This window comes from Podarcis melisellensis, assembly GCF_964234715.1.
Source record: "Podarcis melisellensis genome assembly, chromosome: 8".
NCBI lineage: Eukaryota > Metazoa > Chordata > Lepidosauria > Squamata > Lacertidae > Podarcis > Podarcis melisellensis.
The window spans coordinates 71,698,812-71,713,024 of record NC_138540.1 but is presented as its reverse complement, the minus strand read 5'-3'; the positions used below and the strand labels follow the sequence as shown (position 1 = coordinate 71,713,024).

The 14,213-nt window shown below is 47.7% G+C and overlaps 1 protein-coding gene across 1 annotated transcript; it reads left to right on the top strand.

Annotated features, from left to right (window-relative positions):
* Window positions 1–5,588: 5,588 nt before the first annotated feature.
* LOC309375861 (trypsin-like) lies at window positions 5,589–13,987 on the top strand (the record flags this gene model as incomplete). Its single annotated transcript, XM_081921780.1, has 5 exons — window positions 5,589–5,613; window positions 6,522–6,681; window positions 9,997–10,445; window positions 12,937–13,073; window positions 13,835–13,987. The coding sequence occupies 5 exons, from the start codon at window positions 5,589–5,591 to the stop codon at window positions 13,985–13,987; spliced, it is 924 nt and encodes a 307-aa protein (XP_081777906.1).
* Between the last annotated feature and the right edge of the window lie 226 nt (window positions 13,988–14,213).

Sequence of the window (14,213 nt, the reverse complement as noted above, 5' to 3'; positions counted from 1 at the left end):
AGGGGTGGATGTGGCCCCCAGGTCTGAAGTGTCCCACCCCTAACTTAAATAAGCAGACAAGAAAGGGGGAGCATGCACAATCACCCCCTGTCCTCAGCACTCTCCACATTTTCAAGGGCAACCGTGTGCAGTAAGTCTATACTTATGGAGGCTCCTGTGTGTTTTGGAACCTTATTATTATTATTATTATTATTATTATTATTATTATTATTATTATTTACTTGTATCCCACCCATCTGATTGGATTGCCCCCGCCACTCTGGGCAGCTTCCAACAGAATATAAAAAACACAGGATACACCAGACATTAAAAGCTTCCCGATACAGGCTGCCTTCAGATGTCTATGGAAAGCCATATAAATGGTTTTCTGCTTGACATGTGATGGAAGGGCATTCCACAGGGTGGACGCCACTACCAAGAAGGCCCTCTGCCTGGTTCTCTGAAACATCACTTCCCGCAGTGAGGAAACCGCCAGAAGGCCCTCGGAGCTGGACCTCAGTGTCCTGGTTGAATGATGGGAGTGGAGACACTCCTTCAGGTATCCAGGGCCAAGGCCATTTAGGGCTTTAAAGATCAACACCAACACTTTTGTGCTCAGAACCGTTTCCTCCCTGGCCCCGTGGGCCCTGGAATTTGCACCAGAGGTTGGGGAGGTGTTCAACAATATCTTGTCATTGTGCTTCTTCTACAGCACAGTAAATCATAAAACATGCATTAATGATCCCCTGAAACAATGCCCCGGGTTGGAACACCCTGAATGACAACTTGGAAGTGTGAGATCACCCATAGCCGTGGGTGACCAACCACTCCTCTCCTCACAAGAAGGAGAAGGGAGTGACTGGGACAATTGTTCCATGCATAAAGAAACTGTCACACAGTGTCCCAACACCAAGGAATTTGAACTTTAGCACCCAAACCATGAGTTTACACAAGCTCCAGGGCAAATCCAAAGTGGATGAGTCCCACAATTATTTATCACATTAAGATCAGCCTTCGCAGACCTGGTGTGCTCCAGTTCCCATTAGCCCCAACTAGCGCGCCTACAAAAGATGAGCTTGGAAATGTGTGGCTGCTGGTCCTGAGGCAGTATTGTTTTATTTATAACAATGCAAGCAGAGACTCCTCCGGCAGGCAGCAAACACTCCTAGGTGGAATCTAGGTAAAGGTAAAGGGACCCCTGACCATTAGGTCCAGTCGTGACCGACTCTGGGATTGTGGCGCTCATCTTGCTTTATTGGCCGAGGGAGCTGACGTACAGCTTCTGGGTCATGTGGCCAGCATGACTAAGCCGCTTCTGGTGAACCAGAGCAGCACATGGAAACGCTGTTTACCTTCCTGCCTGAGCGGTACCTATTTATCTACTTGCACTTTGACGTGCTTTTGAACTGCTAGGTTGGCAGGAGCAGGGACTGAGCAACAGGAGCTCACCCTGTCATGGGGATTCGAACTACTGACCTTCTGATCGGCAAGTCCTAGGCTCTGTGGTTAAACCCTAGGTGGAATCTACACATATATAAAAAAACGCTGTGAAAATGCTTTATAAAAAAAAAAACGTTTTGAAAAATATATTGAATCTGCCATAGCTCTCTTTCACCATCTAGTGTCACATTTGTATACTGCACCTTACAACACGCTTAAAACATTTTATTTGCAGCAGTATAGTTGAGTCCCTAAGCTGGATCAGATTCCTGGGATCTCAAAGAGCTTCCTCTTCAGTCAACTCTCAGCTCGCAACTCTCTGCAGGAGAGTGTGTGCTCCTTTCCAACACGAACATCAGTTCATTAAATTAACATTAAATGTTCATTAAATCCCTGGCTATTCACCACCTGGCCATTGATAGTACTCAAGATATTAAAATGTAATAAGATCTCCTGATCTTTCCCTATAATGGGCATGGGGAACCTCTGGCCCACAGGACAAATGAGGACCACAAGACCATTTACCCCGCCACACCCACCTGTCACTCACCTGGTGCCATCTGATGTCAACGGTGTGTCTAGTGAAGCCACAGAGGCAAAGGAACCACTGGGAACCTTAGAGTGTGCACTGTGCAAATTTATGATGGAATGTCAGGGCTATGTGACGTCACATGATGCCATGTGACTGACCCCATCCTACATGTTTGGTAATCTCTGAGGGCCAAGTTGCACATACCTGATTGCATTGCCCATACCTGCTTGCCAGCCTTTTTAAAACAAATAAGCAGACTGTATTAGAACGCAAAGAGAAATTAAACTATTATTAAGCACATTGATGCAAACAATCCTCCATCCTTTTGCCACTCCCTTCCTTCCTCACCCTCTGTAGCCTCACGCCCACTGCTGGAATTTATTTAAATAAATAATGTGGTTTAGATTGTAAGATCCTCAAGGCAGGGACCTCGTCTTTCTTTGCCTCTGTAAAATGCCACAAACATAGTAATTATTGGAATCCTGGCACCAGCAGGCTTGGGCAGCGCAGCAAGAGCCAAGCAGAGCCCTCTGTTTACACCTGCGCTCCTTTAAATAAGCGGCTGAGTCTGAGAGTTGCCAATTTAGTTACCCTCAATGTCTCCAGTGTGAGAGCCAGTGTGGTGTAGTGGTTAAGAGCGGTAGTCTCGTAATCTGGGGAACCGGGTTCGCGTCTCCACTCCTCCACATGCAGCTGCTGGGTGACCTTGGGCCAGTCACACTTCTTTGAAGTCTCTCAGCCCCACTCACCTCACAGAGTGTTTGTTGTGGGGGAGGAAGGGAAAGGAGAATGTTAGCCGCTTTGAGACTCCTTCAAAAGGAGTGAAAGGCGGGATATCAAATCCAAACTCTTCCTGAATAGCACAGGGAAATTCAGAAGGGCAAATCCCAGCTGCCTGGGGCTGATGCAGAGCATTTCTGTTGCCACTGCTCACAGGCCTGTTTGCCCTCCACAACCCTAGCACTGATTATTTATACAAGGGGTAGGGGACATTTTTCAGCCTGAGGTCCACCATTTCCCTCTGGGGAACCTCCCAGGGGCCACATTCCAGTAGCAGGCGGGGTCAGAGGCAAAAGTGGGCATGGAGCAATGGATTTAAATTTTACCAAAGTTCAGGATGTTCCTTTCTACACATGCGCATCCCTCTCTACCCTCCATCCAGGCAAGCATCAGTGATTATCGCAGTTTCAGGTTGCATTCTGCTTTGGTAAATGAGCAAAGTCAGTGGAAGGTGTGTTCTGGGGGTGGGGTACAGCTTGGGAGGGCCACTTTTGACCCCCATTGAGCCTGAGGTCTCCCACCCCTGATACATACACACAACACTTGGTGCAGCCCTATTGGACATGTCCGTGTGAATCCCATCTTCAATCTGCTTCGTTGTTCTCCATCACTTGGAATGCCATTGCTCAGAGTTGCCACCTGATCAGACGATAAAATAGCCAGACTCGCTCTTCTGCATTTAACTGCCGTGCAATTTGAGGAGACCAGGAATGGAAGCTTCCAACCTTAATTTTCGTTGTGGGGTGTTGCCTGCCACTCCATCCCTTGTCCCTGGTTCTCCCCAACACGCTTGGCAATTATTGGTTGTGCTCAACGTGAGGAAGAAGCAAATCAGCTGCTGCGTTTCCTCAACCGGTGCATGTTTGCAGAATGAGATCAGTGGCGTAATCCCACTTTGTGAGTTTGGCCAAGCAGCAGCGACACCCCAAATAAAAATGAGTCACCGTGCAGAATTTTTGAAACGAGCACAAGAGTTTTAATGATGGAGGGGGAGGTATCCCAGAGGTTCCACCAGCTGCTTGAAGCCCTTGACCTGCACAGCTAGTTAAAAATCTAAGGAGTGTGTAGTTATGGAAGGAGGGACAGGTTGGGCTTCCAAACAGTGGAATGGGCATTGGGCAGTGAAAGGGGCGGGGAGGAAAGTGAAGCTCTGCTCTGAATGGTTGCTTCTCTAACCCATTGCATGAGATCAGCCCAAGAGAACCTCTCTCCCCATCATCTGTTACCTGTGGATTCTGCTTCTGACCATCACAGCCTCCCTCAAAGCAAAATCCCAAATTGGGACCTCAGGTGACTTGACGGGTTTACATCTTCTTTGAGCTGCTGTTTCAGGGTGGTGGTGGGCATTTTGAGTGGCATGCTGGATCATGGCTGGGTGTTCATGATTATGGGTGTGGTATTCAACTAAGTTTTGTAAAGTGTAGACCCATTGAAATGAATGAAGCTAGGTCCCTTAATTTCAGTAATGGAACTATTCTGAGCAAAACCTAGTTGAATACCACCTTTTGAAGTTCGTGGGGGCCCATAACAAATGTTGTGCATTTGCCTGAGGGAAGCCTTCAAACCTCTTGGTTCTTAGGCAGGAGTGGGGTGACGAGAGAGTGAGGGGATGGGTGGACCTTATCAAGCTATGTTTCTCTCCTTCCATTCTCCTTTTCCGGCCACTCCATTCCGTTCCCCCTCCCCAACTGTTAGTCAGCGGCCTGTGCCCACTGAGCATGCTCAGTCCTCACTAGGATTTCTTTAGTGTCTATCCTCTTAGATTTCTTCCTCCTAAAGTTTTTTGTTGTACTTCTGCAAAACTGGAGGTGTCCCCCCCCAACCAACTAATCTCTTCTTCTGTGGGTGGTGGGTGGGGGTGGGTGGGCACTGGTCATGCTTGTTGGGGCTGATGGGAGTTGTAGTTCAGCAACATCTGGAGGGCCAAAGATTCCCCACAACCAGGTTACATTAAAAAATGGCACCCACAGCCTGAACATTGGAAACAGGAGGAGTGCTATTCGTTGTGTGTGTGTACCGTTGAACGAATAACAATATATGAAGGACTGCTTATGACATTCAATACAGGATCTCAAAACAGCTGTCTTATTACAAAAGAATTTCAGAAATAGACTTGAAAGAGAAGTTGCTGAATTACAACTTATTACTAAACTGAAAACTATGGAGAGACCTGGTCTGAATAGAGTTATTGGATTCTTGTCTCATTACATATGCTAAAGCTATTTTTGGTCATTTGCATACTATCCCTTGCTTTTTCCTGTAGGACTAACTGCAGTCGTTAACAGTCATCAACAGGTTTACCATACCCATTGAGTCAATCACCCATCTCCCACTACCCTTCTGAGAAAAACCCCACCCCACCCTCCCACTATGTATAAGGGTCTGGTGACTTCTGTTTCAATGTATCTGAAGAAGTGTGCATGCACATGAAAGCTTATACCCAGAACAAACTTATGGTAGTTGGTCTCTAAGGTTTTACTGGACAATTTTTTTATTTTTTATTTCTTTCTTTCGTTTGCTTATGTATACTATGTGTTGTCACTTAATGCAAGGCACTGATGAGTTCATCACAGCCAAAATGCATCAGTGGGGCTAATTTGGCATTCCCACTGGTGCCTTTGAACCATGCTGACCTCAACCCTCCCTGACCTGATGTGCAGCAGCAAAAATGGATGACCAGAGGTCAGGAGGATGAGGGCATCTAGAGGGCACTCCATTGGCCACCCCTTTTGTACAGCCTTGTTCCCAAGCTGGCAATGAGAGTTCTCCTTCAATCCTTCAGAAAATTTCCGGCGTCTGTTGACCCAACAGCCTACTCTTGCTGCCTGTTCTGATGATAGGAATGGAGCTTCTAGCAATGGCTGGACTTCTGGTCACAGCAGGTGAGATCATGCATATGGGAGTCAGACTTGAAGAGCAGATATGCTTGTTTATTTATTTTTGAAAACTATATACAGCCTTACTTCCAAAAGGAATTCAAGATAGGCAATACATGCTTCTTGGCTTGTGCATTCAGAGAGTGCAGGTGAACAGGAAGGGGGAGCAAAGAGGAGACTGGCTATACCTTAGTGGTAGAGCATCAGCTTTGCAATCAGAAGGTCCCAAGTTCAATCCCCGGCATCTTCAGGTGGCATTGGGAGAGAACTTGGTTGGAAATCTTGGAGAACTGCTGTCAGTTAGTGTAGAGATGAGCTAGACAGACCAATGGTCTGTATAAGACAGCTTCCTGTGTCTCTACTCCTTTGGGGATGAGCCATAGCTCAACAGCAGAACATCTGCTTTGCATGCAGAAGGTCCCAGATTCATTCCCAAGCATACAGCAGCTTCCTGTGTTCTTAAGCAACAGGGCCTAGGGGCCTCTAAAGATGGGCAATGCCTGTTCTCTTCCTGGCGAGTTGCTCTTAGCAAGTGCCCAACAATGCCAAGCCACTGGTGCTGACCTGGACAAATGAGCACCATTTTTGATCAGTATCGCTGGTGGCTGGTGCCCTTTGGGACTGGCGGGACAGAAGGCAGGAAGACCAACAGTGGGTGGTGCCAGAGCCAATGACAAACAGAGCCAACTTATTCTAGTTTTGACTCCATCTTCCCCCTGCTGAGTTATACAGGGCAACACTGAAATGGAGGGGGCGAGGGAGGCAAGCCAGTATTCTTCACTCAGCTGGGAGGGTGGATGGGTGTGTAGATGTGACCATGCCTTGCTGCAGCAGAGCTAGAAGAACATTATTTGCTTTCCTCCATTCCCAGCCCTTTGCTGTGACATCCCTGTCCATTTATTTTTTCATTATAGTGGCTGCACAGAACGGACCCGGCTTGCTCAGGGGTTTCCACTGCAACAAAAACTCCCAGCCCTGGACAGCAGCACTGTTTGATGGCTGGGAGTTCCACTGCACAGGGACTCTGATTAACAGCCAGTGGCTGGTCACCGCTGCTCAGTGCTTCACAAATCGGTATGTGTGACTGGGAGGCAGGGGCTGCATTTCTTGAGAAGGACAAGCTAGAGGCCTGTTATTGTGGAACTATGGCTCTGTCTGGTCTATACAGTCAAAGCTGCATCTTATCACATTGCACCATCATAGCCAGGGCTGAACCAAGACGTTTTGCTGCCTGAAGCAAAACAGAAAACAGCCTTCTCCTCCTCCACCACTGCCACCATGTTCCCCTGCCACTACCACTAATGACCATGACTCCTCCACTCTGTCGCCACTGCCTCCACCACCTGAGGTGGCCCAAGGAAGCCCCAGTATGCTGAAGGTGGCAAGGGAGAAAAAAGAAGGCTGAAAAGGAGGCCAGTTGGTGGGTGGGCAAGGGTGGAAGAAGAGGCAGGGATGGATTGTCGCTAGTGGTGGAGAAGGAGGAGGAGTCAGTGGCAGCAGGTGACAAGCACAGGAGGCAGTGAGCAACATGGTCCTCGTGGGCCCGGATCTGCCATCCTTCTCAGCTGTCCCAATGCCTCACCCAGCATCATGGGCTGGACAGCCCTGGTTATAGCTCCCTCCAAAGAAACCGGGCAACTGTTCACTCACTCTGAGAATTGCAGCTCTCTCGGGGGAATAGGGGCCTCTGGGCTAAACCACAGAGCCTAGGACTTGCCGATCAGAAGGTCGGCAGTTCGCATCCCTGCGATGGGGTGAGCTCCTGGTGCTCGGTCCCTGCTCCTGCCAACCTAGCAGTTTGAAAGCACATCAAAGTACAAGTAGATAAATAGGTACCGCTCTGGCGGGAAGGTAAACAGCATTTCCAGGTGCTGCTCTGGTTTGCCAGAAGTGGCTTAGTCATGCTGGCCACATGACCCGGAAGCTGTACGCTGGCTCCCTCGGCCAATAAAGCGAGATGAGCGCCACAACTCCAGAGTCATCCTTTACTGGACCTAATGGTCAGGGGTCCCTTTACCCTTTACCTTTACCAGCTCTCAGCACCATCAAGGAACGAGGCTTCCCAGGATTCTTTTGGGGGAAGCAATGGCTGTTTCAAACTGTACCACTGAGCTTCAAATGTATAGTGCAGATGGGGCCGTCAGTAAAGAAGGGGAGCTTGGCAGGTCCTGGTCCCGAGAATTAAGGAGAGCCTGAGAAATTCTGCTATTCAGAGATTCAGAACTGCCCTAGTTGAGAGAGGGAAGGGTAGATATTGAGGGGGGTGAGGACCTCAGTTATGGGGGCCAAATGCAGCTCTTCAGACCTCTCTGCCCAGCTCTTGGGCATCTCCCTAGGCCACACCCCCTCTGCCAAGGCCACACCCCTCACCAGCCCTGCTCCACACCCTCCTTGCATGCCTCTGCCTGGCTGGAATGTGTCCTTGAACTGTGATGTTGCCTCTTGCTTGTCTGGATGCAGGATGGAGAGGGGAGTGCATCTATTGGCTTTTGTGTGGCTGGAATGCAACCAAGTCTACGAAGGTTAGACCCAGGGCTTTTTACCCAGCCACATTGTTGAGCTTTTTTGAGAAGAACTCACCCTGGAGAGTAAATGACACTCTTGGGGATCCCCATTTGTGCCTTTCAGATGTGAGGTGCTTGCCAGTCTTCAGTGGGTTTGCATTGGTGGCTGCTCTTGATAGAACCTTGTTTCCCCCTGAATACCCCAGGCATTGAGTCAGTCTTGGGATGCCCAGTAAAGAGTCACACCATCGGCCCACCTAGTTCACTATTGTCTACACTGACTGGCAGCAGCTCTCCAGGGTTCCAGCAGCAAATTTCTCCCATCCCTACCTGGAGATGCTGTGGATTGAACCTGGGACCATCTGCATGCGAAGCCTATGCTCTTCCATTGAGTTCTGGCCCTCCCCTTGTGCATCACTATGCTACAAAAAAGCTTCTCCTGCTCAATGCCTTTATGTCAGGCTGCTGTTCAAAGGTGTGCAGGAGCAGGATGGGGAGCAAATTGGGCCACCCTGCTTCAGAATGCCCTTTGAAGTGCCATGAAGCCCTTTGGGGGAAAATTTTATTGGCGTGCCAAGAAGTTGTTTGCCTTGACTTGTCATTAATCACAAACAACTTGGGAGATTCCAGCTCACTGTCCTCTGGCTCAACTTAGCTCTTACACAATTTTCCAATGGCAAACAGCCACGTTCTTCCCATGTCAGCTTTTCCCCAAAGTTGTGCTCTCCAAATGTTTTTGGAGTACAACTCCCACCAACCCCTGACCATTGGCCATGCTGATTGGGGCTATGGATGTAAAAAGGCATAATTGTTAATTCTTCCCTGTATTAGTCCTGTTTCTGTTTAAGGCAGTTTGTCTGTTATTCAGCTTGCTGTCCACGGTGGCAAAACTACGTAACTTGTACAATTTATTGCATAAATCGCATTGCCATTTTGTATTATTCCGGCTCCATTCATTTCAGTGCCAATGAGGTACAATGCAAATGGGAAGTGGGGTGTGTGTAATCAATTAAATAATTGTTTGTGGGCTCAAAGCAACAGCAAAAATGAATATTGGCAATTCCCCCTCCCATTCCCGTTTTCGTCAGAATCCTCTGACATCCCTATCTGGGGTTGATGGAAGTTGTAGCCCAACAACATATGGAGGGCACCAGCTTGGAGAAGGCTGCCAAAGGCGAAATCCAGAGTGACCACTTGGATGACCTTAGAAGAGGATCAGACCATTTTTAGAGGCAGACTTTAATCCTGGGGAAAGGAATAGATATATCTGAACCAAATGTAGCGAGGGCAGCCTTGTGCTCTAAAACAAGGGTGGGGAGTAATTTTTGGCCTGAGGTCAACATTCCTTTCTGGGCAATCATCCGAGGGCCATATGTCAGTGGTGGGTGAGACCCAAGAGCAGCACAGTCATTCGGTGGGGTGAGGCTGCCACCACCTCCACCAGCAATGGAGAAGTGCCAGAATCAGCACTGATTTCAGGAGACATCTTGGCAATTTCTGGTGAGATCTTGGCCGAAATGGCCCAATATATTGTGGGGTGTGCAAGGTCTCTCGTGTGATATTTTCTGAGATCTCTCCCTGGAATCTCGCCCGAAATTGGCACCAGTGCCTGTGCTGCTTCTCTGCTAATGGTGGAGGTGGCATAATGTACAGTGAAGATGGAAGCAGGAGCAGGCATGGTACTTTGGTGGTGGTGGCAGCAGTGGCAACAGCAGGGCAGGACTTCCTGTTTTGCCAAGCAGTGCCAGGGTATGTGCTGGCCCTGGTGAGACAAGAGGCAAAAGTGGTCAGAGAAATGGAGTTTTTATATATACTGACACTGAAGACAAACTGTCCTTCATCCAGGCAAGCCAAAAGCATTATCAGCATCCAGGACACATTCTAGCCATGCCAAAGCACTCAAGAGGGTACAAAGCAGGGCTGGTGAGGGGGAGTGGCCTGGGAAGATGGGCGTGGCTGGAGAGAGGGTGTGGTCTAGGGAGACTCCCAAGGGCCAGAGAGAAAGAGACCTGGAGGGCCATACCTGCTCCAATGCCTTTGGGTGCCTCTTTGTCCTTTACACCTGCTCCTTGTACCACAGTTTCTTCTATGTGGCTCTTGGAGAAAACAGCCTGCGGAGCTTTGAAGGGACAGAGCAGCTGAAGATCGGAATCAATGCAATCCGCCACCCTTTTTACAACAGCTTCAACAAGGATAACGACATCATGTTGGTCAAACTCCTGACCCCCATCAGGTTGACTGACAGCGTCCGGCCACTTGCCTTGCCCAGCAGCTGTGTTGATCCTGGCAGCTACTGTGTCGTCGCTGGATGGGGCACCCCCATTCTGCAGAAAGGTAGTGGGGGTGGGGAGCTGGAAGGAACCTAGGATGTGAACAGGGATGGGGGAGAACTCTGACTCAATTTGCTTTTAAAGGCAGACCTACCTATTCGCAATTCTCTGAATTTTGCAACACAGTTCTTCAGCCAAGTAAATGGGTGCAAAAATGTGTATAGCCAAGTAAATGGGTGCAAAAATTAGTCCGCATGAAAATGCTGATATTAGTGGAAATAGCACACAAAAATGCATTGCACAATGACAATTTATTTTGCAAAAATGTGTACATTTGGCAAAATTTCATACAAAATGTGCTCATTAGGGGGAAATGTGTACTAAAGTTGGGGTGGGGTTGAATCCCTATTACTGATGAAGTGGGAGAAGCCTCTATCACTGCACTTTCTTATCTTCCAAGTCCCACTGTTCACCCTTTCCCTGGTGCACCATGCGGTAGAATTTTTTATTTGAAAACTTAGTGAGCAACGGAAAAAAGAGAAAAAGTCAAATAAAATTAAAGAAGAAAGAGAGATGCTGCTGCTGCTGAATATACAAATAATACTAGACCATGATCAGTTCACATTGTGGACACAGTGACCATCAGCACCGTATTTTTCACTCTATAAGACGCACCCGACCATAAGACGCACCTAGTTTTTAGAGGTGGAAACAAGAAACAAGAAAGCAACGCAAAGCCTCTTGAGCGAAGAGGGAGGAGTGCTCCCGCTGCACTCAAGAGGCTTTGCATGACTATCCCTGAAGCCAGAAGAGCAAGAGGGATCAGTGCGCAAGGATCCCTCTCGCTGTTCTGGCTTCTGGGATAGCTGCGCAGCCTGCATTCACTCCATAAGACACACACATTTCCCCTTACTTTTTAGGAGGGGAAAAGTGCATCTTATAGAGTGAATAATACGGTATATGTATCTTAAATTAAACACAATTTAATATAAGCCCTCCAGATGTTCTGATAGGTAGCCACACAACACTGATGCCCAGGGCTTTTTTTCAGAGGGAACTTGCCAAAACTCGGTTTTGGCACCTCTCAGGTGGGTTCCGGAACCTATCAAGTGAGTTCTGGCACCTCTCAGATGGGTGCCATTGCAATTATAAGAGAAAGAGGGAGGCGTTCATGGTGAGTTCTGGCACCTCTTTTTCTAGAAAAACAGCACTGCTGATGCCTGTATGCAATATGGTCACATGCAGCCAGGACAGTGAGGGTGCTCAGACCGTTGTGCAATAGACAGTGGGTATGTATCCTTCCAGGTTTCAAATGTAACTTTATTAGTCACCATAAGGGCTCACGAAAACCCCACTTGTTGTACTACGATTAATCCCCATACTACAGGGATACAGTTTGAAAGTACATGAACAGCTGCAAATATCGAAGATTTTGCCAATACTAAATTGATGTGACTAACAACTTCAGACCAAAAGGAATATATATCACTGTACAAACCCACTCCATAGGCATCAAATAGACATTCCCAGCTTTACACCTCCTACATTAAACAGTGCCCTCTTATACTTGAAATATTCATTCTTGCTGCATCAATCTCAATTTTCAGGTCCAAGGAAATATTTCGTACAGATCCTATAGCAATTTCCCATTGTTTAGGCTGTATAATGTCTTATAATTCCCTGTTCCTCACTTCTCTAAGTTCCTCAACTTCTACCTCACCAAAATCCATTAAGCATCTACAAACAGCAGTTATAGCTTAGGTTTTCTGTAAGGATTAACATCCTAACACTCCCTAGCTGGCTGAGAAAGAGGGTGCAGGAGTCTGACATTGGGCCCGGAGCAGAAGGTCATGAAAATGGGCAGTAGTGACAGTGACTGGAGGCATTTAGCTTGAGGTCTACAGTTGTCAGAGAGTTCAAATGGAAATGGGAGGAGAAATGGCCAATGTTTTTCTGAGACATCCCACATTCAGCCCAAAACTCAATCCAGCAAATACAATCGGTATTTGCTGCTGTAGTTGGTTTCAGTCCACAAATGACACACAATTGATTACTTCCCCCTCACATTTGCATTGTGTTTCCTTTGCATTGAAATGAATGGTGTGGAATACCGTGATAAATACATGATTAATTATGGATTGTCTGCTAGTCCTGCTCAGAGGAGACCCACTGAATTTAAGGGATATGACGAAGGACTATTGATTTCAAGGGGTCTACACTGAGTGAAACTTAGTTGGATCCGCGCCTGTGTAGTTTATTCCTTGAAATTCTGCTGCAGTGAACACTGAGACGAATAAAAAAAAAATTGGAAGCCGCATTGCAGTGGAATGGAAACAGCACTGCATGCGACTAGGCATGGGTTTGGAGTGGAAAATGATGCCTTCTTACACCTAGGAACTGGCCACAAACTCTGTGTGAATCAGCCCCATGAGAAAAGGCGAAAGTGTGTTGGCGGGGGTGGGGAATCCAGCAAATAATTAGAGAGTGAGCTTTTCTTGCAGCATGTTAAATAACTACTTCATCCATTCCTCTCTCCCTTACCCTTGCCCCATTAGATTACCCACCAGACATCCTCTACTGTGGAAATATCACCACCCTGACTGACCAGGAATGTTTGGCTGCCTATCCTGCTGTCCACTTGGGCCACATGCTATGTGCCACTGTCAAGATGGGTGGATCTGATTCCTGCCAGGTGAGCATGGCCATTCCTACCACCCTCTCCCAGCCATAAAACACCACTGTCACCCCAATGCCTGTGTCTCCTGATTTATTCCTAGAGTCTTTGATACTTACTTGCACATGGCTGATGACAGGAAGCATGGGGCCCAGGGCTGTTTACACAAAAATACTTTTAAAACGCATGGCCAAAGAATCCTGGAAACTGTAGTTTCCCCCTCAAAAACCAACTGTTTCCAGCAATCTTAACAAACTACAGTTCCCAGGATTTCCCAGGATCGTGGGTGATGAGATTAAGATTCGGCCTCCCCCCCTGAAATGAGAGGCGAGGCATACCTTTAGTTGCTGTAGGTCCCAGGCTTTATATCCCAGTACTGGCACCTTGAGGGGACACGGGTGGCGCTGTGGGTTAAACCTCAGAGCCTAGGACTTGCCGATCAAAAGGTTGGCAGTTCGAATCCCCGCTACGGGGTGAGGTCCCGTTGCTCAGTCCCTGCTCCTGCCAACCTAGCAGTTCGAAAGCATGCCAGTGCAAGTAGATAAATAGGTACTGCTCCAGCATTTCCGTGCACTGCTCTGGTTAGCCAGAAACGGCTTAGTTATGCTGGCCACATGACCCGGAAGCTGCTCCCTTGGCCAATAAAGTGAGATGAGCACCGCAACCCCAGAGTCGGCCACGACTGGACCTGATGGTCAGGGGTCCCTTTACCTTTACCTTACTGGAACCTTGATGGATTTTTTTTACTCCATAACAACATTTATTCTTTGCCTCTGCAGGGAGACCCTGGCTCACCCCTTGTCTGTGATAACACACTGCAAGGCATCACATCCTGGGGCTTTGAAAAATGCTCTCAGGTAGAAAGCCCCAGCGTCTTTGTCAAGGTCTGCAACTACATTAATTGGCTGCAGGAGACAATGGCTTTGGCTTAACATCTCTGAGGAATACAACCTAGTATCCCTCCTGTCACAGGTTGCAAAATAAAGCTCTTGAAAGAAGTATTGCGTATTGTCTCTTTGCCTTTTGCCAAGTAAATTTTTATTGTTTTCCTTACATATTCTTTTCCAACAAATTGTAATAACACCATACATTCCCTTTGACTCTGCCGAGTCACGACCGCCCTCCCTCCCCACAACTGGTATATTTAACCCTTTTCCA